General features: G+C 43.1%; 1 protein-coding gene and 1 long non-coding RNA gene across 4 annotated transcripts in view; one reads left to right on the top strand and one right to left on the bottom strand.

The window, feature by feature from the left end:
- LOC123990807 (CD2-associated protein) overlaps nt 1–25,734 on the top strand; it is a 76,641-nt gene that overhangs the window by 5,028 nt on the left and 45,879 nt on the right. For 2 of the 3 annotated variants that reach the window (XM_046291690.1, XM_046291692.1), the window contains exon 2: nt 17,783–17,943. In XM_046291690.1, the coding sequence (XP_046147646.1) occupies nt 17,783–17,943 (161 nt within the window). The remainder of the gene's footprint in view (nt 1–17,782; nt 17,944–25,734) is intronic. The other variant, XM_046291691.1, reaches the window with a different exon arrangement.
- On the bottom strand, nt 184–25,481 carry LOC123990808. The gene is made up of 3 exons (XR_006830719.1): nt 25,356–25,481; nt 20,345–20,423; nt 184–439 (listed from the first exon to the last, which is right to left on the bottom strand). It is a non-coding gene; the product is annotated as an uncharacterized LOC123990808 (long non-coding RNA).

Raw genomic sequence — 25,734 nt, 5'->3', positions numbered from 1 at the left:
CACATCTGTATATACTGTACTCGATATCATCTACTGCATCTTGCCTATGCCGTTCTGTACCATCACTCATTCATATATCTTTATGTACATATTCTTTATCCCTTTACAATTGTGTGTGTATAAGGTAGTAGTTTTAGAATTGTTAGGTTAGATTACTCGTTGGTTATTACTGCTTTGTCGGAACTAGAAGCACAAGCATTTCGCTACACTCGCATTAACATTTGCTAACCATGTGTATGTGACAAATAAATTTGATTTGATTTATTTTTTTTTTTAATTCTGTTGCTTGCTGTGGAAAGTTGCTGCTCCATTCTCATTTCACTTCTGAAACTTTCAAATGGTGGGGTGAGATAGCGCCAAGTAAATGTTATGCCAGTCCTCCTCGCCGTTGTTGGTCTTCGCCAAGTCTCGCAGCCAGCATCATAGCAGTTCTATAATTCTGAAAATATAAAATCGAGAAGCAGATTATCAACCGTGTTATTGGCCTTGGGCATGCTGTCATTAAGAATAATAAAGTCATTGTTATGGTAAACGAGACATAGCTTTTGGTAACATTGGCTTTCTTCCAAATTCGGGTTCCGTTACTTGTCAGGGATGTCACTGGGACCTTGGATAAGTGAGTGCCACTGGGAATTTGGTGGACTATAATTTCCTCTTCGTGTTGTAAGCCTACACTCAGTGTATTCACTCTTTGCTGGCTGATTACTGACTTGTGTCATTGGTGACCTGGTAGCTTTTCATTGGCCTATGCTATTGATTGTGTTTAAGACATAGGTCTTTAGTTTTATCTTGTAATTTGTGGTATTAAAAAATGTGAATGTGATTTTACATGAATGAAGACATTATGTAGAATTGCAGGAAATTATTTTAGAAAACGTAAACATTTTTCAGACCCGCAAATAGGAGCTCTGTCAGACCATGGTCTTCAGGGATGATTTTGTGAAGTCTTATATTAAATGGACTTTTTAGACTGTTAAAATGTTGGAGGACATATAAACATTGGATTTCAGTAGCTCTAATTTCATAATTTTCGTTAGTAGGCCTACCCATGTCTCTCCTCACTCCTGCTTAATGATGTCAGTACCAAAGCTGATAATTGGGACTTGATTAAATTGTAATGATGTGAATAATAGTAATGATGTTGAGAGCCCAGTAGAGCCCTTTAATCATAGGCTATTGCTATGCATTATTTTAATGAAAAGAATCAAACGTTGTTTCACGTAATTTAATAAAAGACTCATAAACAGAAACTGCCAATAAGCTATACAGCTGGCTTCAGTTTCTCTGCCAAATAGGCCTACAAGGAAACTTGACGACGTTGAGTGCGCAAGGGGGGTCTGTACGCTGCGTAGTACCATCACAAAACAATTTGCTCTACAAAGACACAAGTGGAACACAACAACAACAAAAAATCCAGCTAATATAAAGTAGAGAGAGTGGAGGCCCATTTGATGGCAGAGTTTAGCTACCAAAATGAAAGAAGAGCCGAGGAGAGTCATTCGGAGGGAGAGTCTGCTAGCTCATCCAATAGCAATATAGTGAAGTAAATCCACATTAAATTTACACTCGTGTTGTACTGGTCGATCGGTAGGAAATATAGGTTGCAGGGTTCACATTCACGCTTGGCACAGCACCTGGTTTTGAGCACCTTGTACAGTAGACGTGCTCACGGTTCCCATACTCCAATATGCTCACTTCAACCAGACAAACCATTCCAATTTCAAAGCTTGCTTATCGTTTTTGGGCCACAAATGAGTCGTCCTTGTGGGTATTAACTCACTAGCTACAAATGACAAACTACTACAACTCGCTCATTCGACTACCAAACGTAGGAACAGTTTTGCAGTTTTTTGCACAAATGTAAAGGGTTTCTGCTTCGTGGATGTACAGTTGAAGTCAGACGTTTACATACGCTTAGGTTGGAGTCATTAACTGTTTTTTCAACCATTCCACAAATTTATTGTTAACAAACTATAGTTTTGGCAAGTTGGTTAGGACATCTACTCTGTGCATGACACAAGTCATTTTTCCAACAATTGTTTAGACAGATTATTTAACTTGTAATTTACTGTATTACTGTATTACAATTCCAGTGGGTCAGAAGTTCAAGTCAAATCAAATTTGTCACATACACATGGTTAGCATGTTAATGCGAGTGTAGCGAAATGCTTGTGCTTCTAGTTCCGACAATGCAGTAATAACCAACGAGTGATCTAACCTAACAATTCCAAAACTACTACCTTATACACACAAGTGTAAAGGGATAAATAATATGTACATAAAGATATATGAATGAGTGATGGTACAGAACGGCATAGGCAAGATGCAGTAAATGGTATCGAGTACAGTACATACCCTACATTACTCATCTCATATGTATGTAAACAAAGTGGCATATTTTAAAGTGGCTAGTGATACATGTATTACATAAAGATGCAGTAGATGATATAGAGTTCAGTATATACATATACATATGAGATGAGTAATGTAGGGTATGTAAACATTATATTAAGTAGCATTGTTTTAAAGTGGCTAGTGATATATCTTTACACCGATTTCCATCAATTCACATTATTAAAGTGGCTGGAGTTGAGTCAGTGTGTTGGCAGCAGCCACTCAATGTTAGTGATGGCTGATTAACAGTCTGATGGCCTTGCGATAGAAGCTGTTTTTCAGTCTCTCGGTCCCTGCTTTGATGCACCTGTACTGACCTCGCCTTCTGGATGATAGCGGGGTGACCAGGCAGTGGCTCGGGTGGTTGATGTCCTTGATGATCTTTATGGCCTTCCTGTAACATCGGGTGGTGTAGGTGGTGTCCTGGAGGGCAGGTAGTTTGCCCCCGGTGATGCGTTGTGCAGACCTCACTACCCTCTGGAGAGCCTTACGGTTGTGGGCGGAGCAGTTGCCGTACCAGGCGGTGATACAGCCTGACAGGATGCTCTCGCTTGTGCATCTGTAGAAGTTTGTGAGTGCTTTTGGTGACGAGACAAATTTCTTCAGCCTCCTGAGGTTGAAGAGGCGCTGCTGTGCCTTCTTCACGACGCTGTCTGTGGGTGGACCAATTCAGTTTGTCCGTGATGTGTACGCCGAGGAACTTAACTCCACTACTGTCCCGTCGATGTGGATAGGGGGGTGCTCCCTCTGCTGTTTCCTGAAGTCCACAATCATCTCTTTTGTATTGTTGACGTTGAGTGTGAGGTTAGTTTCCTGACACCACACTCTGAGGGCTCTCATCTCCTCCCTGTAGGCCGTCTCGTCACTGTTGGTAATCAAGCCTACCACTGTACTATCGTCCGCAAACTTGATGATTGAGTTGGAGGCGTGCATGGCCATGCTGTCGTGGGTGAACAGGGAGTACAGGAGAGGGCTCAGAACGCACCTTTGTGGGGCCCCAGTGTTGAGGATCAGCGGGGTGGAGATGTTGTTACCTACCCTCACCACCTGGGGGAGGCCCGTCAGGAAGTCCAGTACCCGGTTGCACAGGGCGGCGTCGAGACCCTGGATGATGAGTTTGGAGGGTACTATGGTGTTAAATGCTGAGCTGTAGTCGATGAACAGCATTCTCACATAGGTATTCCTCTTGTCCAGATGGGTTAGGGCAGTGTGCGTTTACATACACTAAGTTGACTGTGCCTTTTAAACAGCTTGGAAAATTCCAGAAAATTGTTATGGCTTTAGAAGCTTCTGATAGGGTAATTGACATCATTTGAGACAATTGGAAGTGTACCTGTGGATGTATTTCAAGGCCTACCTTCAAACTCAGTGCCTCTTTGCTTGACATCATGGGAAAATCAAAATAAATCAGCCTCAGAAAAAAACTGTACACCTCCACAAGTCTGGTTCATCCTTGGGAGCAATTTCCAAACGCCTGAAGGTACTACGTTCATCTGTACAAACAATAGTACGCAAGTATAAACACCGTGGGACGACGCAGCTGTCACACCACTCAGGAAGGAGACATGTTCTGTCTCCTAGAGATTAATGTACTTTGGTGCAAATTAATCCCAGAATAATAGCAAAGGACCTTGTGAAGATGCTGGAGGAAACGGGTACAAAAGTCTTTATATCCATCGTAAAACAAGTCCTATATTGACATGTCCTGAAAGGCCGCTCAGCAAGGCAGAGGCCACTGCTCCAAAACCGCCATAGAAAAGCCAGACTGCGGTTTGCAACTGCACATGGGGACAAAGATCGTACCTTTTGGAGAAATGTCCTCTGGTCTGATGAAACAAAAATACTGTTTGGCAAAAACGACCATCGTTATGTTTGGAGGAAAAAGGGGGAGGCTTGCAAGCTGAAGAACACCATCCCAACCGTGAATCACGTGGTTGGCAGCATCATGTTGTGGGGGTGCTTTGCTGCAGGAGGGACTGGTGCACTTCACAAAATAGATCACGAGGAAGGAAAATTGTGGATATATTGAAGCAACATCTCAAGACGTCAGTCAGGAAGTTGAAGCTTGGTTGCAAATGGGTCCTCCAAATGGACAATGACCTCAAGCATACTTCCTAAGTTGTGGCAAAATGGCTTAAGGACAACAAAGTCAAGGTACTGGAGTGGCCATCACAAAGCCCTGGCCTCAATCCTATAGAAAATTTGTGGGCAGAACTGAAAAAGCATGTGTGTGAGCAAGGGGGCCTACAAACCTGACTCCGTTACACCAGCTCTGTCAGGAGGAATGGGCCAAAATTCACCCAATTTATTGTGTGAAGCGTGTGGTAGGCTACCTGCAACATTTTACCAAAGTTAAACAATTTAAAGGCAATGCTACCAAATACTAATTGAGTGTATGTAAACGTCTGACCCACTGGGAATGTGATGAAGGAAATAAAAGCTGAAATCGTTTTCTCTGCTATTATTCTGACAATTCACTTTCTTAAAATAAAGTGGTGATCCTAACTGACCGAAGACGGGGAATTTTTACTAGGATTACATGTCAGGAATTGTGAGAAACTTAGGTGTATGTGAACTTCCGACTTCAACCGTACATAGTAGAGGTCGACCGATTTATGATTTTTCAACGCCGATACCGATTATTGGAGGACCCAAAAAAAAGCAGATGACGATTTTTATTTTATTTTTTTATTTACATTTTTATATTTTTTTAAACATTTTTTAAATTATTTGTAATAATGACAATTACAACAATACTTTATGAACACTTATTTTAACTGAATATAATACATCAATAAAATGAATTTAGCCTCAAGTAAATAATGAAACATGTTCAATTTGGTTTAAATAATGCAAAAACAAAGTGTTGGAGAAGAAAGTAAAAGTGCAATATGTGCTATGTAAGAATGCTAACGTTTCAGTTCCTTGCTCAGAACATGAGAACATATGAAAGCTGGGGGTTCCTTTTAACATGAGTCTTTAATATTCCCAGGTAAGAAGTTTTAGATTGTAGTTATTATAGGACTATTTCCCTCTATACCATTTGTATTTCATTAACCTTTGACTATTGGATGTTCTTATAGGCACTTTCCCAGTGAAACCGTATAGCTTCCGTCCCTCTAGTTAGCGCGCGCTAACTAGCTAACCATTTAACTTCGGTTACACCAGCCTCCTCTCGGGAGTTTATAGGCTTGAAGTCATAAACAGCGCAATGCTTGACACACAACGAAGAGCTGCTGGCAAAACGCACAAAAGTGCTGCTTGAATGAATGTTTACGCGCCTGCTTCTGCCTACCACCGCTCAGTCAGATATTTGTATGCTTGTATGCTCAGTCAGATTATATGCAACGCAGGACACGCTAGATAATATCTAGTAATATAATCAACCATGTGTAGTTAACTAGTGATTTATGATTGATTGTTTTTTATGAGATAATTTTAATGCTAGCTAGCAACTTACCTTGGCTTACTGCATTTGCGTAACAAGCAGTCTCCTTGTGGAGTGCAACGAGAGAGAGGCAGGTCGTTATTGCGTTGGACTAGTTAACTGTAAGGTTGCAAGATTGGATCCCTGAGCTGACAAGGTGAAAATCTGCCGTTCTGCCCCTGAACAAGGCAGTTAACCCACCGTTCCTAGGCCGTCATTGAAAATAAGAATGTGTTCTTAACGGACTTGCCTAGTTAAATAAAGGTAAAACATTTTGGGGGCAAATCGGCACCCAAAAATACAGATTTCTGATTGTTATGAAAACTTGAAATCGGCCCTAATTAATCGGCCATTCCGATTAATCGGTCGACCTCTAGTACATAGTAGCTCAGTAGCACCAACATTTGGTTTGGACTAGCTAACGTTAGTCAGTTGGAATTCAACTGAACAAAAATATAAACGCAATATGTAAAGTCTTGGTCCCATTTTTCATGAGCTAAAATAAAAGATCCCAGAAATGTTCCATTTGCACAAATATCTTTTTGATCTATAATTTGTGTACATTCCTGTTAATGAGGAGTTCTCATTTGCCGAGATAATCCATCCACCTGACAGGTGTAGCATATCAAGAAGCTGATTAAGCGGCATGATCATTACACAGGTGTGTCTTGTGCCGGGGACAATAAAAACCACTCTAAAATGTGAAGTTTTGTCACAAACTATGTCTTCCCAGGTATGTGATATCCATAGATTAGGGCCTAATTCATTCATTTCAATTGATTGATTTCCTTATGAACTGTTGCATTTTATATTTTTGTTTGGTAGCATTGGTTCTCCATATGACGTTGACAAATAGCGACATTGTACGTGTGGGTGCCCCGAGAATCGAGCCCACGACCCTGAATGTGCAAGCACCATGCTCTACCTACTGAGCCATACAGGCATTGTAGGTAGTTCCGCAGATATCCGGAAATCAATTATTCAGTATGTAAAAACACAAAAATATAACTAAGTCTTTGATCCCACTGTGTTTTTACTTTGAGTAAAAACTCATCGCTTCCTACCCTTTAAGCCTTTAGGTGTAGTTAACCTCGTACCTTGTGCAAAGTCAAAGTATCAGGCCTCCAACTTTAACTTTGCTATTTAACTACCACACACACACACATCAGCAGCTTTTCCGATCAGTGGGAAAGTATGAAGTTATGAGTTTCCTCTCTGCTGATATGGTGGATAGCAGTTAGTCAGTCAATGTGTGTGTGCATACTGTGTGAGCGTGTACTACATTCTAGAGGAGCCTGGGTCGAGCTGCTCAGAATGCGGCTGGCATGCAGGTCGCCTTCGTGGCCTTGACTGTTTCTCCCTCTCCAATTTTATACATCACTGGTTACGTAAGCCACACATTGAAACAGAGCCCGACCAGGAAGTACTGTAGTGAGGGAAACAATCATCTGGATCTGGAGGTCTTTTCTATCCAGCTGTCTCTGGCTCAGCCTTGAGAAAATGTCCGTCTTGAGTAATTTCACTTCTACACTAGGCCAGGGTAGGCCCTGGGGCAGTTGTACATTCTGTCTCAAGCAGCATGTAAATTCTAAATTGAAACTCTCTAAAGGAAAAAAATAAAAAATATATATATTAGGAAGGATACAGCGTGTCAGACTAGCTAGACTGGACGTGGAAGTATGTGCGCGTGCGCACCTATTTGTGTAAACACAATGGTCCGACTCAAAATGGTCTGGATGTAACAGCTTCTAATAAAGTAGGTAATCAAGGTGTCAATGTTTAGGCCTAGGTATTGGCTAGATAGTAATGAGACTAGATCATGGTCTGGCTCTCTACACTTCTCTTTTATAAGGTGTTAAAATCAGAAATCCCAGTCACAGAAGCTTTATGATCAACTAGGCTACATGTTTAATGCCCAACTTATGACAAGTTTAGTTGAGCTTGACCTTACGACCCCCTCCCGGATGTTGACTAGTTAATCTCTAATGTGTTCTGTAACTGCACCACTGGTCATTGATTGAACAGCAGTCTCAGATGGGATAACTACAGCTTTTACATCAATATAGGACTAAGATTGTTTTCTACTACACCGGCTCTGACGCTCTTCAGATGTGGCAGGGCTTGCAAATGACCTACATGCCTTCTATGCTTGCTTCGAGGCAAGCAACACCGAACCATGTGTAAGAGCACCAGCTGATCCAGACGACTGTGAACATGTGCTCCGTAGCCGATGTGAGTAAGACATTTAAACAGGTTAACATTCACAAGGCCGCAGGGCCAGATGGATTACCAGGACATGTACTCAGAACAAACACTGACCAACTGGCAAGTGGTGTCTCCCTGACCCAGTCTGTAATACCTACATGTTTCAAGCAGGCCACCATAGTCCCTGTACCCGTAGCACTCACATCTGTAGCCATGAAATGCTGTGAAAGGCTAGTCATGGCTAACATCAACAACACCATCCCAGACATCCTGAATCCACTCCATTTCGCAGAATGCACCATAGTGCCCTCAAAGCTCATCCCTAAGCTAATGTCCCTGGGACTGAACATCTCCCTCTGCAACTGGATCCTGGAATTCATGACGGACTGCTCACAGGTGGTGCGGGTAGGCAACAACACATCTGCCATGCTGAACCTCAACTCGGGGCCCCTCAGGTTAGTCTCCTCCTGTACTCCCTGTTCACTCACGACTGCGTGGCCGCACATGACTTCAATACCATCATGTTTGCCGACGCCACGACATTTGTAGGCCTGATCGACAATGAAACGGCCTATAGGGAGGACAGCCTCTCCCTCAGTGTCGGTAAGAAAAAGGAGCTGATCGCGAACTATAGGAAAGGGGGACTGGGGACATTCACAATGAGGGGGCTGTAGTGGAGCACGTTGAGAGCTTCAAGTTCCGTGGTGTCCCCATCACTAAGGATCTATCATGGTCCAAACACACCACCACAGTCGTCAAGAGGGGACGACAATGCCTTTTGGAGACAGATTTGGCAAGGGCCCTCAGATCCTCAAAGTTCTACAGCTACACCATTGAGAGCATCTTGACTGGCTTCATCAGCACTTGGTATGACAATTGCTTGTCATCCGACCAAGGCACTACAGAGGGTAGTGCGTACGGCCCAGTACATCACTGGGGCCGAACTCCCTGCCATCCAGGACCTCTATACCAGGCGGTGTCAAGAGGAAAGACCTAAACATTGTCCGACTCCAGCCACAGACTGTTCCCTCTGGTACCTTATTCTAAAATGGATGAAATAATATCCCATAACGACAAAGAAAAAAAAGGTTTGTAGACATTTTTGCCAATGTAAAACCTTTTTTTTTTACTGTGAAATACCACATTTAGACCCTTTACTCAGTACTTTGTTGAAGTACTGAGTAAAGCGATTACAGCCTCGAGTCTTCTTTGGTATGACACTACAAGCTTGGCACACCTGTATTTGGGGAGTTTCTCCCATTCTTCTCTGCAGATCCTCTCCAGCTCTGTCAGGTTGGTTGGGGAGCATCGCTGCACAGCTAATTTCAGGTCTCCAGAGATGTTCGATCGGGTGAAGTCCGGGCTCTGACTGGGCCACTCAAGGACATTGAGACTCCTGTGGTGTCTTGGCTGTGTGTTTAGGGTCATTGTCCTGTTGGAATGTGAACCTTTGCTCCCAGTCTCAGGTCCTGAGCGCTCTGGAGCAGGTTTTCATCAAGGATCTCTCTCTGTACTTTGCTCTGTTATTCTTTCCCTCAATCCTGACGACTAGTCTTTAAGTGCTGCTGAAAGACATCCATACAGCATGATGCTGCCACCACCATGCTTCACCATAGGGATGGTATTTGCCAGGTGATGAACAGTGCCTGGTTTCCTCCAGACGTGACGCTTGGCATTCAGGCCAGAGAGTTCAATCTTGGTTTCATCAGACCAGAGAATCTTTTTTCTCATGGTCAGAGTCCTTTAGGTGCCTTTTGGGAAAACTCCAAGCGGGCTGTCATGTGCCTTTTTACTGAGGAGTGGCTTCTGTCTGGTCACTCTACCATAAAGACCTGTTTGGTGGATCGCTACAGAGTGATTGATAGAGTGCTGCAGAGATGGTTGTCCTTCTGGAAGGTTCTCCCATCTCCACAGAGCAACTCGGGAGCTCTGTCAGAGTGACCATAACGTAACAAAATGTGGAAAAGTCTAGTGGTCTGAATACTATCCGAATGCGCTGTATACAGCTATTGTATTTTCTACTCCCTATATATAGCCATGTTATTTTTACTCTTTTTATTTTTTTGTTATTCACAGTCACTTTCATTTCATGTTTTTTTTTCTTTTTTACTCTGCTAGTCTACACCTGTTGTATATGAAGCAAGTGACCGTTGAATATTGTATCTGATTGTACCTACTTTTTCCATTACTATGATTTCAGCCCCCTTGGTAATGCATTGCTTTGTGTTTCAAAAACGTCCCTCTCTTGGAAACAAAACGCGGTCTTCATGAACCGGGCCTCATTCTGCTCTGTCGGCCACTGGCAGACGCATCATAAAAGAAGCTTCTCAATCAGTATTACTGGACAGCGGCTAAACATTGGGATTGGTCCAGGGGGGGGGGAAACCCTTGTCACTAGCAATCAATTGAATCTGAAATTGCAGGTCATGGCATTTGCCTAGCTTACAACATCCACCAATGACCCAGCCTGCATGGCTGGCTGTCTTGGATGATGTTTTATCCCATTGTCTGATAAACATCTCCTTTCTCAAATAGCACTTTTTTTTAAAAAGCATTTTCACAGGCTAGTTCCCAAGACATACACAGACAGATAAGCAGAGAGAACTGGAGGATATTGAGCAATGGGAGAGAGAGAAACTCTAAGTGCCTCCCTTATGAAACTGCTGTGGAACGAATCCCAAAGCTTTTGATCATCTCTATTGCTGACTCTCCCCTAAGTGTTGTTGTGACACAGTGTGTTTCTGTTGCCAAAGGGCCTGAGTGAGTTACTGAGCCCAGTCTCTCCCCTTAGTCTCCACTTCATTTATCATTAGCATATAGCCTAGTCCTACCCTCCCTATTATGTTAGTTAGATCTATTCCTATGTTTGCCAATAATGGTGACTCACAAGAATGTGTACACTTACTTGTCGTTATTAATAGTGTTGTATGTTGAGTTGTCTTGGAATGTGCTCTGAGTTTAAGGCTTTCCCCCCACTCTACTTACAGAGAAACAAACCTGTGTTTATTTGGTGACCTTGTATGGAGCAGAATGCTTCAGGCTTGACTTTCAGAATGTGTTGTTTTGGTTTTATAGTGGGGCCCTTGGACTCAACACCCAGTTGCAAATGGTGTAGACTCCATTCAGCCTAACTGAAGCAAACCAATGCTTTACATGGCATGCCTTTATTATTGTGCTAATGTGTGTGAAAGCAACTGAAATGTTTAATTAAAAAAAACGTTTCAGTCATCTTTTGTATCCAAAGATAGGCTATATGATGCTAGTAGTATTCAAGATTGTTCCTCTTTCACTTCAAGTAGGGCTTCACTTCTATTTCAACGGGTATGCTCTTAGGTCAGTTTGTTACAAGGCTACCACCTGTGGGGTGCTGTGTGTGTGTGTGTGTGTGTCGCCTGCCTGTCTCCCCCTGAGTGGGAGAGGATGCTGATTAGAGAGTGGAAGCCATGGTCCTGTTCTAATGACACAGTAATCTAGCAGCAGAGATATGGCTCTCATAAAGTCAACCCAACATGAAAGCTTTCTCTGCTTTAAGTCTGTCCGGCCCTCTTTGTTAGACATTTTAACTAGCCTTCTGCAGGACTGACTTTCCATCAAAAACACAAGTACCGTACACTGTAGGATAAAGAACATTTTAAGATATGTTTGTGTAGACAACAGTTGGTTAGCGAGGCAAGCCAGGCTATGTGACCACAGTCTGTCATCTGAATCACGGCAGCTCACTATCATGACAAAACACTATTTTTGTAAAGCCATGCTTTCAGACATTTGTCTCAATATAATTTATGTCTATAATGAGGGCCACTTCAGCAGAAAAGCCTATTGGTAATTTGAAGCACAGTCGGTTGAAGCCTTTCCCCTGCTGATCCTCAATGACCGCGGACCAATAGCCATCCCATGGTACTGTATATGTTCTGACTAAGGCATTGTCAGCCTGGCAGCCCCTCTGACCTAAATCCTCAATAGTATGCCATTTAATGCACAGGCATGTCAAAGGCAGACAGGCCAGCAACGGGAAGCATAGCACGACACTGAATGGATATCTGAATCACAAATTAATCTAAGGGTTGTCTTGTGTAGCCTGTGTATCTGTGAGGGATGCTGGCATGCTCACACAACTTACAAGTGTTCCATGAAAAAAAAAGATCACATTCCAATGTTGCAGTTGGTTTAGTACTTGGCCTGGCTGTTGGCGGTTCATTGGTTTTGTGCTTTGGTAGATCCAGGATTGGAGCAGTGGGAGTAGTCGACAGGACATTGGTTTTGGGCTTTGGTAGATCCAGGCTTGGAGCAGTGGGAGTAGTCGACAGGACATTGGTTTTGGGCTTTGGTAGATCCAGGCTTGGATCCAGGCTTGGTTTTGGGCTTTGGTAGATCCAGGCTTGGAGCAGTGGGAGTAGTCGACAGGACATTGGTTTTGGGCTTTGGTAGATCCAGGCTTGGAGCAGTGGGAGTAGTCGACAGGACATTGGTTTTGGGCTTTGGTAGATCCAGGCTTGGAGCAGTGGGAGTAGTCGACAGGACATTGGTTTTGGGCTTTGGTACATTGGTTTTGTGCTTTGGTAGATCCAGGCTTGGAGCAGTGGGAGTTTTGGGCTTTGGTAGATCCAGGCTTGGAGCAGGACATTGGTTTTGGGCTTTGGTAGATCCAGGCTTGGAGCAGTGGGAGTAGTCGACAGGACATTGGTTTTGGGCTTTGGTAGATCCAGGCTTGGAGCAGTGGGAGTAGTCGACAGGACATTGGTTGCATGGCCTCAAGCTACATTGGGACTCTACTGTACTGATGCCCCCCCCCCCATTGTCTGTTCAACAACATTGGCTGCTCTCACTATTGTTTCTTGGCTTCATAGTATTGATTGGTGTGATCTTTCCCTGTATATAGTTGTCTAAAGTGTTTCTTCCTGTCTTGGACGTGCCAGTGGTGTTTTTTCATTAATCAGCGGACCCACTTTGTTCCAGTAACACGCAGGGCACAGCTAGTCTGGACCTCTCTCTCACTGTGAGCATGTGCTTTAAATCCAGCTGGGTGTGTGCAGTCCGCGCCCTAGCCCTACAGAAACTAAGATGTTTTGAGCAGGTTGAAGTATTCCATATTGTTTGTAAAGTAGACCTATGCTCCTGGACCTGTTTTATCAGCCCAGGTCTCCTTCAAATCTCATGAAAGAGAACTGGAAGGAAGATTCACCCACTGGTCAACATGGCACCTGAATGGAAGTATTCAGAAAGCCCCCAGCCTACTGTACTGGAATAGATGGCCATGCAGTTGTACTAAAAACCTATGTGCTGTGATGTTTTTAGGAAGGGATTTCATCCTGAGGAAAAACCAAGAGTGCTTTCTTTGTCTCATTCCTCTGGCAGAAAAAGAACGAGTCAACACAGGACGATCTAAGACAAAACGGAGATGATTTAGCCCTTTTTATAGGTCAACGAGGATGCCTTTGGTAAAGGGCACTTGGAGGCAAAACATGGTGGTATTAAAGCAGCTTGTGTCCCCATTCGGTGAATCTCCATTTACCCACCACTTATCTATATTAGCAGTGGTGTAGCCTACATTGAAAAGGCTTGTAGGCTCAGCAGGCCATGAAGCTGGGTTCAGACTAGAGGTTGACCGGTTATGATTTTTCAACGCCAATACCGATTATTGGAGGACCAAAAAAAGCTGATGCCGATTTAAAAAAAAAAAAAAACATTTTTTTAAAATTTGTAATAATGATAATTACAACAATACTGAATGAACACTTATTTTTTAAATATTTTTATTTTTTTACCTTTATTTAACCAGGCAAGTCAGTTAAGAACATATTCTTATTTTCAATGACAGCCTGGGAACAGTGGGTTAACTGCCTGTTCAGGGGCAGAACGACAGATTTGTACCTTGTCAGCTCGGGGGTTTGAACTCGCAACCTTCCGGTTACTAGTCCAACACCCTAACCACTAGGCTACGCTGCCGCCTGGATTTTAACTTAATACATCAATACAAATAAATGTAGCCTCAATTAAATAATGAAACATGTTCAATTTGGTTTAAATAATGCAAAAACAAAGTGTTGGAGAAGAAAGTAAAAGTGCAATATGTGCCATGTAAAAAAGCTAACGTTTAACTTCCTTGCTCAGAACATGAGAACATATGAAAGCTGGTGGTTCCTTTTAACTTGAGTCTTCAATATTCCCAGGTAAGAAGTTTTAGGTTGTAGTTGTTATAGAGCGAAATAGTCATAATTCCTATTATAACATTTGTATTTCATATACCTTTGACTATTGAATGTTCTTATAGGCACTTTAGTATTGCCTGTGTAATAGTATAGCTTCCGTCCCTCTCCTCGCTCCTACCTGGGCTCGAACCAGGAAAACACGACAACAGCCACCCTCGAAGCATCGTTACCCATTGCTCCACAAAAGCTGCGGCCCTTGCAGAGCAAGGGGAACAACTACCAAGTCTCAGAGCGAGTGACGTCACTGATTGAAACGCTATTAGCGCGCACCCACTAACTAGCTAGCCATTTCACGTCGGTTACACCAGTCTATTCTCGGGATTTGATAGGCTTGAAGTCATAAACAGCTCAATGCTTGAAGAGCTGCTGTCAAACGCACGAAAGTGTTTGCATGAATGCTTACGAGCCTGCTGCTGCCTACCATCGCTCAGTCAGACTGCTCTATCAAATATCAAATCATAGACTGAATTATAACATAACACACAGAGCCTTTGGTCAAGGATATGGTTGAATCCAGAAACTATCATTTCGAAAACAAAACGTTTATCCTTTCATTGAAATACGGAACTGTTCCGTATTTTATCTAACGGGTGGCATCCCTAAGTCAGAAATGATAGTTTCCGGATTCGACCATATCAATGACCAAAGGCTCGTATTTCTGTGGGTTATTATGTTAGGGATTATTATTATTATTGCTGTTACGTTGTACAACTTTCAATGTTATGTCATGATTATGTACAATTCTGGCAAATTAATTACGGTATTTGTTAGGAATAAATGGACTTCACATAGTTTGCGACACGCAAGGTGGCCCCAACTGCTGCATATACCCTGACATTTTCCCTAATAATAAGAAATTCATGTTAGCAGGCAATATTAACTAAATATGCAGGTTTAAAAATATATACTTGTGTACTGATTTTAAAGAAAGGTGTTTATGGTTAAGTTTGGTGTAACGACAGTGCTAAATCACCACCCGTTTGGCAAAGTAGGCTGTGATTCGATGATAAATTAACAGGCACCGCATCGATTATATGCAGCAGTCTGTCTGCAGGGCATTGTTTACCACTGGCCACAGTCAGACGGTATCTCATCCTGTTGTTACACAGACAGAAATTAGGGACTCATCCCTCCCATCAGGGGACCTCCATAAATGTGTTGTGGTGAAGCGAAGCGCAGTGCTTACAGAGATTAGTTTAAGGAGAAGTAAATAGCCTTATCTGTTGTGCCTGGGCAAATGATCGACGCTAGGGGAATAGATGGCATGGATCATTTAAGGAGCGAGAGTTTTTTCTTTCTTTCTCTGTCTCTGTGTGTCAGTGAAGTAGCAGAGTGTCCTTGACAGGCCTGAGTGAGGATGAGGATCTGAGTGTCTGGTGGCAGCCTAAGGAAAAGAGGCTGTTGCCTGGCTCCCCAAACTCCTTCCTCTGGCCAAACACTATGCCACGCCCACAGACATTAGTTTCTTCTCCTGTCTGGATCTAAGTACCACCCCTACGATATCTAGAATGGATTGGTTAGAGATGATCCAATCGCTGAGTAACACCCCTATGATATCTAGAATGGATTGGTTAGAGATGATCCAATCGCTGAGTAACACCCTTCCATTATGACGTCCCCACAAACTACTTCAACAATGGCAGTCTCAGACTGAAGTATGTAGCAAACAGAGCTACGGAAGAATTCCGTTTGCGTCGTCAGGCAAAAGAGGCTGAGGGATCTTTCTGGTAGTCGTTCCATTCCCACAGACTGGTCCCAGTCCAGCCTGGTGTTTTCAAGTCGTAATGGTTGAGGGTTTGGATCCGGGTAGGGAAATCTTGGATCTGCGATTAGGGTTCATTTCTCCCTGGCGCAGGCCCAGGCTGCTGGGCCAACACCGAGGATGATAGAGGAGCAGAGCCACAGAGCAAGCCTCTGCTGCAGTAAGCTTGGTTGGTGTGTGTGTGTGTGTGTGTGTGTGTGCTGCTGCCCAGTGTGTGGTTTAGTGCTAAACTACGCCTCAGCTGGCACCGAGGCTCAGCCAAAGACGTTGCCAGCTACACTGCTGTGTGGTGCGCGTGCATATTCTCACAGCCTTTCGCGTCTGTGTGCACCATTGACTCATTGATGTGCTGGAATGGTGTTTCTTTGTTCTTCTGGTTCTGCTTGGCTGTGTTGTCTAATGGTCCCATGTGTGTTGGCTAGGTTAGCACAACACTGCTCCTGACTAACATGGCACGCTGGATGCTCATTGGGCTACAAACTGTTGCGTAGTCCTATATTTATAGAAGCGGCCTGCCCTGACTAGCCAGCTGTTCCTCCTCCACATCATCATGGCCTCCGACACTGAGAGGGCAGGACACATCAGACAGAACAGCAGTGGCTGACTGGGCTAACACACTAGCTATCATTCTAATGCAAACAACAGTGGGCCAGATGACAGAATAGGGTCACAGGAGAGGATTTCACTCTGAGTTAACAGCTCTTGTTTATGATGGAGAACAGATAGTTTGGTCCCATTGATCCAGACGTGGTGTCCTCTGAGAGGAAGCAATAGTAGGCTGTTATGAGATTCTCATCGGTCTCTTATACAATTCCATTTGTAAGATTTTCATCTGTAGTTCTACTTCTTCATATTTTCTCAACTTCCAGTTATAGGATTTCGTCTCTGCTTATTGTAGGGTTTTAGTCAGAGTTTAAGCATATCTTTCAAATGGCTCTTTTCTCCGATAGTTTAAGACTAAGTCTAACAATCTCTCTTTCTGACTGTAACCTTATTTCCTTTGTTGCCACAAGGAGACTGGCTAGTACACTGTACTGCACTGTATCGCTGTGGCTTGCTTATCTCCCACATCGCTATGTAAATAACCGTGGTCAACAGAGATTGTGTCTGTGTGTGAGCGAACAACCAATCGGTTTGGTTTCAGGCATGTGAATGACTGAGTCGCTAGATATAGCCCATTCCCAGGGCACTGTAGACAAAATGACATGGCTAGGATCTACAAGTCTGTCATCTAGTAGATGACTGTCTTCTCTTTCCCAAGGCTTGTTTTGGTGTGCTGTGGTCGGCTGACGATGATCACTGGATGGAGAAGTGGCAGACAGTCTAAAGGCCGGTTACTCGTTTTGAGAGCGTGGTCAATGTATTGACTGAGCCTCACTGAGTCACAAGGTGGTCTAGACTGGATTGGTTTAGCAGAAAGTAGCAGATACCTAAAGAGTTCTTACCATAGTAGGTTATGTGGTTTGATGCATCTGTGTTTTCCCAAAAATGTGCTTTGCTTTGTTGACCCTCCTAAATGCAAAAACATTCTTCATCCGCATCATGTTCAAGCATGCAGGGATGATCGGTGTCAATATTGAGTGAAGAGCGAGGATGAGCAATTGCAATCATGAGTTGTGTGCAGTGATGCCCCCATATAGGCTAGCTGTTGCAAGGCTTAAGTCTTAAGGACCAGACTTCGATTTGACATCAGGACTGTCCTGCCTCTACATGTCAAAACAATGTGTCTCGCAATCTCTATTGTTCTAATGGTAAGTCTTTCCATCACTCTCTCCATCTCTCCAGTAGAGGTTGTGGTGGAGTATGAGTACGAAGCCCTCCATGAAGATGAGCTGACCCTGAGGCTGGGAGAAGTGATCAGGAACGTCCGCAGGATCGAGGAGGAGGGATGGATGGAGGGAGACCTCAATGGGAAGAGGGGACTCTTCCCTGACAACTTCGTCAAGGTGAGCAGAGCCTCTCCCTATTTAGACAATATTATGAGAATTCCGGTTGACAGGTACAGTAACAAAAAGGGCCACATAGGAATCAAGCTGACAACTCTGGCGTTGCAACATGAGCCGTGTTCCCGGTTTTAACAAACAATCATGACTGCTGGTTGCAGACTTGGGACTTATAAACCCTGGTGCACCAGGAAATCTTGCATTCCAGTTGAAGACATGCACACAATTCTCTTTCTAATGTACCGTGAAATGGAGTTGTCATAGTACTCATTGCAACTTTTACATCAAGCTAGTTTTTACCATTGAGGACCACTTTGGAAACAAGTGTTTTTTTAAATTAATACCTTAACCCTTTGCTCTCGTGGGATTTGGCCGGTATGGATAGGGCTAACTTCAAATGTTTCTTACAAAATAAATATGTAAAGCCTATGCATAACCATGGTAACAATTGAGAAGGGAACAGTTAGGCGATTATGGGAACATTATTAGACCAAAGGTGAGGGCACAACAGTTCGCTTGACACAACACTGAATTCAAATGTTACTGTTGATTTTATGTACATTTGACATTTACTGTATTTTTTGCCGCATTTGTTTAACGAAATCTGAAAATAATCTCAATACATTCAGTACCATGATAATAATATTCCTGAAAAAGGTGTGTTAGGTGCAACATAAGACCAAAAATGACAAGGGTTTGAGTGAGAGGACTAATTAGTGTCTCCAAGTGTGCACAGTTCCTAAGTCATTTCAATGCACTTTTATGACTGAAAGAAGAGTCTCCGACAAAAAGGTGTTTTTTTTTCTTTGCTCCTAGCTGTGCCGTTGAGGAGAAAGCACACTTGTCGTTGTTTTGTTTGGAACACAACCCTGCATCCCGGCATCACACAATTACCGTTTACACAATGTCAATTTTGTAAAACGCTGTCTGTGTCAGGTGTGCATCATTTGAAAGCCTGTTCAATTGCCAACATGACTAGCTAAGTTCTAAAATAGAATATTACAGTGTTAGGCTTTAACAATGCAATTCAGGGTAACAGATCATCGTTTTGGTGCGTATAGAAAGGAGTGCATTCAGGTCTGTGACAAACAGGTTCATTCTGTTCAGAACAACCCATGAAATGTCGCCTTGTAACTGTACATCAAACATAGTGATTATAAACGTTGACACTGTATATGTCATGAGTTTCATGATATGGACATTTGAAGTGCACATTTGGTGTTTTGGCTTGCTTGTATGACATCAAAGCAGTATTTATTATAATCATCAATGCCTTCTCTTTCAAAATAGATTGAGTCCTCTTAATTTTCAGCATTTCTCTCACTCCGACAACAAAACATTTGCAAAAATTGCCCAATTACTGTGAGGGCTGGGGGCATCTTCCTGTCGCACACGGTGCTCAAGTTCAGAATGGCTGTCAGTCAAAACCCATACAGCGTTGTGAAGCGTAGAGCCAGAGCTCTGATGTCATTTATAGCATGTTACTGTGTTCCCCTTTTGGCGTTTATCAGTGCCTTAATCTGCCATTTTCAGCCCATATACGGGTACGAGTGTAAATGTCTACGTATGTGCTCTGTGCGACCCTCTGGGAATACATTGTACATCTTTTATTTATATAAAATATATATATATATCAATTCTATTAAAGTTTTGTGATGAAGTCACAGAACGGCTGCTCTTTCCTCTTCCATCCCTCCTGACTGTAATCCAGAGTAGTGAGATAGATAATTCACTAAGGAGTCTGAAAGCTGTGAGGAAGGATATATTCCTGTACTGAACTTTGCCCCCGGAAGTTGTTAGAAAATGTTTCGTCACAGAGGCACTTAGAAAGGAATTGGTCTTTACTCAACGCCAATATGACAGGGTTCTTTGAGCTGTTGCTGAAGTGCATTATAATCAACAACTATGCTCTGTGCAGGTGGAGGTGTTACTGTTTTGGGTGTTGGCAGTGCTGTCACACGTCTTCACCTTGTTTGCAATTTTGTCACCTCAGAGTCTTACTGAAATCAGTTTGTTTTGGCCCTCCAAGGAGAAAATGGAAGAAACTCCTTTCCTCAATATGTTTGTTCTCAGTTTGTTGGAAATAGTGGCCAAATATGCAATAAAAGTTAGGTGTTTTCTGTATCTGCTACATTTGCTGTTTGTTCAGCTTCAACAGTGTGAGCTATGCAAGTCAGCAGTAAACTCTATAAGGTGTTATTGTTCTAAGAAAGGCCGTCAGTTTCCCTTGGGACAGCGCTTCGAGTCGGCCATAGTTTCTCTTTCTCCCCTTTCAGCAGTCTGGCTCCTCCCAAGGTCTCTCAACTCCTTGCCCCCCGGCTGTCTCTCTTGGCTTGCTTTCCTTTTATTTTTTTTTAAATGGATTGAATGAATGCATTGAAATAGTTTAATAATTTATAATTACATTTGAGTTGCTTGAGTCAGGACACTGGTTGAGTCGGGAAGCTGGTCTCCAGTTGGCACAGGAATATAGACTCGCTGACCTGCGTGAGAGAAGCAACACACAAACACACACAGTGTTGATGTCTGTCTCCTCTGCTGTGGAAATGCCCAGTCAGCATGTGTAAACCAGGAAGCGGATGGAGTGGGGTCAGTCTCCGGCTAGCCCTCTCACCCATACTGGTTTATCCCTTTACTGGCAGGACAGGGGCAGAGCCAGGGAGTGTGAGGAGTGGACAGAGCCAGCGGCCTAGCCCTGTAATACTTCACATACCCCAATCATATGTGAGTGGGACTTTGCTGACGTTGACTGCTTCCCCCTCTAAACACACAGTTAAACTCTTGATATGGAAAGACTATGTAGGGCCCTCCCTGTAAAATCTGCAATGCGGAGAATGTGAATGGAATCAGTCCAGACATTAAAACGGATTATTTATTTTATTTATTTAAAAAATGTATTGCACTCAGTAGGGAACTAAATGTATTGAACATGTTTTAATTTGCCCAAGTTTATCATAAGACATGAACAGAATGCATCAGTGATTCGTGTTTCCTGCAACTTCCTGAAGAGGCAACAAGAATTCCCCCGCCTGTGTCTGTAGGTGGTGTCTGTAGGTGTGGTGCGCGCTCCCACTTAGTGTAGCCGTTAGCGACGATGCTTATGAAAAATCTTCTGGTGACATTTTCAATTAACTACAAAATAGCCTATTCATCATACCTGGCAGAATATGATTATTTGCATCAATCCAGTAGGTATTTGTTTAGCATACTCTACCATCACATGTGCACCACAAAAGCAGCACTAAATAACAGCCTTTTGCTTGGTGCACATTGGAATTAAAGGATGACTATATCTATATTTCGAAAACATTTCCCAGACCTTAAGTGGTCTCCTGATGTGGTTTAAGCATTGTTGTGGACTTAGAACATCCAATTTAATTGTTTTTCCATTTAAAATATTTTATTTTCGAGAGTGAATACCTGAAAGCACTGTGGAAAATGTAAACAAAAAAAATTAAGGAGAAAAAAAACAACTATCGGTCAAATAATAATAAAACCTTCTATATGGCTGTAAAGTTTTGCCCCTTGAACTCAGGATCTATTCAGGAAATTAATCTAATAGTCAGGGTGCGATACTGCGACTACAGTCACATTTGCGACCATTTGACCAGTTGGTCACAACAGTGCCAGTGATTATTTTTTTCCTTCCCTTGGTCCTGTTAGTTTCACGTTTTGTTATGATCGTGAATTTGCATATTCAAAAAGTAATGTGCAATTGACCAAAAATAAACCAACTTTCTGAAGAGGCAACAACGGCACGGGAATAAAGGACGGCAGGTAGCCTAGCGGTTAAGCGCATTGGGCCAGTAACCGAAAGTTTGCTGGTTCGAATCCCTGAGCCGACTAGGTGAAAAATCGGTCGACGTGCCTTTTGAGCAAGACACTTAACCCTAATTGCTCTGTAAGTCGCTCTGGATAAGAGCTTCTGATAAATGTCTAAAATGTAAATGTGATCAGGTTTAGACATACAGGGCTGTCTGCTGGCCCGGGAGGTTTTGGAAACACTCCAGGCCAGTTGATCATCCCCAAGTAGTTCGCTTGGGCCAGTGAAAAGAATATTGGGGTAATTCTTTTGTTTAAATCCGAAGGATTCCCGAAGCTGTTCGTAAAGTTTTTTGTTATCATGCACGCTGCACACTTGCAGTGTAGCCTATAGATAATCTGTCGGGCAGAAAGAGTGCGCAGCTCTCAAACAGCTGGTTGTTGCTCAGATTATTATTTGGGCCAGTAGCTTTTTTGCACTGGCCTGGTGTGCCACTGGCAAATTTACCTGAATGTCGAGCTCTGTGTGTGCAGTGCACATAGTGCTTATGTCTACCACGTTGTGTAGGCCTTAGCGATGCCAATGATAGCCTACCTGTCTTTAGGTAGATTGTAAGGCAATTAATTAAAATTGAATTCAGGCACATTATGAGGCACGGACAAGGTCATTATAAATTGTGACCCAATTCAGGAAACTAGGTGTACGTCACAACTTCACAGGAGAGCTGTTTGAATGTAAAAAATATTTTTTATCAAAATGCGTTTTTTGGCAGAAATGCCTTCTCGAACATGTGAACTTATACAAACAAATGTGTATGCCATCTGTAAATATGAGTAAAATTAGTAAATTATGAGCCTTGTTGGTTAAGCCACAGAAAAAGTGAGCAACCTTCCCACTAGCCATGATTGGCTGAGTTAATGAGTGGGATGGACATACCTATAGAGGAGTTCGCATTGGTCTGCCATATTCAAGGCTTCTGTCTATTTGAGCTCGTCAGTCTGTGTTGGTAATCCTGTCGAACACAACTTTTTTTCAACCTGTAGTGGTGCTCTCCTTTCTGGAGAATAAAGTTTTGAAAACATTGGAATTAATGTATGATAGCTAAAGAGATGGAGAAAACACCTGTCTCCAGATTACATCTTCAAACTAAGGGCAACAGTGGTATGGCATTCCTGACAGGGAGACACATCCATCATGCGTGATGTGTTCAGTTAAGATGGTCTAGTGTTAGCTAGCTACATTTTCAGATATTACACATTTCTAATTTTGACAAAGTGGTTTCATTTCAAGCTAAAGTGTATTGTTAGCTAGCAGGCTCCCTAGCTGACATTATTTGTTTTCCAGAGCCGTTTGCTTTTCTAGTTATACCATAATGTTAGCTAGCTAACATTGGACCTGGTTGGTTAGCTTCCAGCACTGTGGCATTGCTGACACGTTGTTCATTGTTGCTTACCTAGCTAGCTATATGTCTTATGCTAGTCAGTAATTATCTGCAAAAAGGTGAGCTGAGCTGGTTAGACAGTTTTCATGTTATCCAGAGGTAAACAAATCATCAGCCAAAGCGTCAAGTGTGCGCTCCGAGAGCGAAGCGAGATGGGTGGGGCTAAAGCTTAAGATAGCGTGAACAATGTAGAATGGTTGTAGACAAAGAAGAGCTCTTCACTAGATACCAAAACATTCAAAGGTTTTCTCAAAAGTGAATTTACAAGTTCATCAACTTTTAAAGCAGAATGACTTTCCCGTTCCTCATGCAGTGTATAAAATACCATGTTGTAGCTCGTTTTATACCATTTTGAGTCTCTACTTTTATCCAATGTAAAAAAGACACCATTTCACATTTTGCTACATAAGACCAAATCCAGGTGGTCAGTCACAATTATACAATATAGACAATTATATAAATAAAATAAATATATATATATATATATATATACTCTGCTTCCAAAAAATAAAGGGAACACTTAAACAACACAATGTAACTCTAAGTCAACCACACTTCTGTGAAATCAAACTGTCCACTTAGGAAGCAACACTGATTGACAATAAATTTCACATGCTGTTGTGCAAATGGAATAGACAACATGTAGAAATTATAGGCAAATAGCAAGACACCCTCAATAAAGGAGTGGTTCTGCAGGTGGTGACCACAGACCACTTCTCAGTTCCTATGCTTCCTGGCTGATGTTTTGGTCACTTTTGAATGCTGGCGGTGCTTTCACTCTAGTGGTAGCATGAGACTACAACCCACACAAGTGGCTCAGGTAGTGCAGCTCATCGAGGATGGGACATCAATGCGAGCTGTGGCAAGAAGGTTTGCTGTGTCTGTCAGCGTAGTGTCCAGAGCATGGAGGTGCTACCAGGAGACAGGCCAGTGCATCAGGAGACGTGGAGGAGGCCGTAGGAGGGCATCAACCCAGCAGCAGGACCGCTACCTCCGCCTTTGTGCAAGGTGGAGCAGGAGGAGCACTGGCAGAGCCCACAAAATGACCTCCAGCAGGCCACAAATGTGCATGTGTCTGCTCAAACAGTCAGAAACTGACTCCATGGGGGTGGTATGAGGGCCCGACGTTTGGCTTTTGCCAGATAACACCAAGATTGGCAAATTCGCCACTGGCGCCCTGTGCTCTTCACAGGTGAAAGCAGGTTCACACTGAGCATATGTGACAGACGTGACAGAGTCTGGAGATTCCGTGGAGAACTTTCTGCTGCCTGCAACATCCTCCAGCATGACCAGTTTGGCGGTGGGTCAGTCATGGTGTGGGGTGGCATTTCTTTGGGGGGCCGCACAGCCCTCCATGTGCTCACCAGAGGTAGCCTGACTGCCATTAGGTACCGAGATGAGATCCTCAGACCCCTTGTGAGACCATATGTGGTGCGGTTGGCCCTGGGTTCCTCCTAATGCAAGACAATGCTAGACCTCATGTGGCTGGAGTGTGTCAGCAGTTCCTGCAAGAGGAAGGCATTGATGCTATGGACTGGCCCGCCCGTTCCCCAGACCTGAATCCAATTGAGCACATCTGGGACATCATGTCTCTCTCCATCCACCAATGCCACGTTGAACCACGGACTGTCCAGGAGTTGGCGGATGCTTTAGTCCAGGTCTGGGAGGAGATCCCTCAGGAGACCACCCGCCACCTCATCAGGAGCATGCCCAGGCGTTGTAGGGAGGTCATACAGGCACGTGGAGGCCACACACACACTACTGAGCCTAATTTTGACTTGTTTTAAGGACATTACATCAAATTTGGATCAGCCTGTAATGTGGTTTTCCACTTTAATTTTGAGTGTGACTCCAAATCCAGACCTCCATGGGTTGCTAAATTTGATTTCCATTGATAATTTGTGTGTGATTTTGTTGTCAGCACATTCAACTATGTAAAGAAAAAAGTATTTAATAAGAATATTTTATTCATTCAGATTTAGGATGTGTTATCTTAGTGTTCCCTTTATATAAACAAATGTGTGCTGGTGCCACGAACTGAAATAGTAACTATCACCAGTGGAAAGAGTTAGTGTCGAACTCCTGATATTAGTTGTTTTTTACAACCTTGCAAGTGGAACAGTAGTAGTCTATATTATGACTGTTTTCTGTAGAATCAGCATGTGGGTGCTCTGCAAAGCAGGTTCAAAACAGGTTGCCATTAGCTCTTACTTGTTTAGCGAGGCGGACTCCACTGGAGACAGAGATTTCAGAGTGCTTTTTCGAGCATTCCTGAGAGATTCCGGCAGAGTGAGTAGAGCGGGCTGTGGCTGGCTGGCTGCTGTCCTGGCCTTTTTCTATGGTCTGAGCTGGAAAAGGGGCAGGTCTCAACATGAGCAGACACAGGCCCATAGAGTAGTAAAGTAAACATTTACATATACACTCAGAGCGTACTGTATTCTATCAGTTATTAGTGGTTAATTCTGTGGAAAGGTTCAAGCACACAAGGTGAGAAACCTGTGTCAGAGGAGAACTTTGAGTATAGTTGCTCAATAGTGTGTGCTTATGAGGAGTCTAAGGGCCTGTTAAAGCACTTTGAGGAGGAATGTCC

This window comes from Oncorhynchus gorbuscha, linkage group LG12 (assembly GCF_021184085.1).
Source record: "Oncorhynchus gorbuscha isolate QuinsamMale2020 ecotype Even-year linkage group LG12, OgorEven_v1.0, whole genome shotgun sequence".
Taxonomy (NCBI): Eukaryota; Metazoa; Chordata; class Actinopteri; order Salmoniformes; family Salmonidae; genus Oncorhynchus; species Oncorhynchus gorbuscha.
Note: the sequence above shows the minus strand (reverse complement) of the source record. Positions and strands in the feature narration are given on the sequence as shown.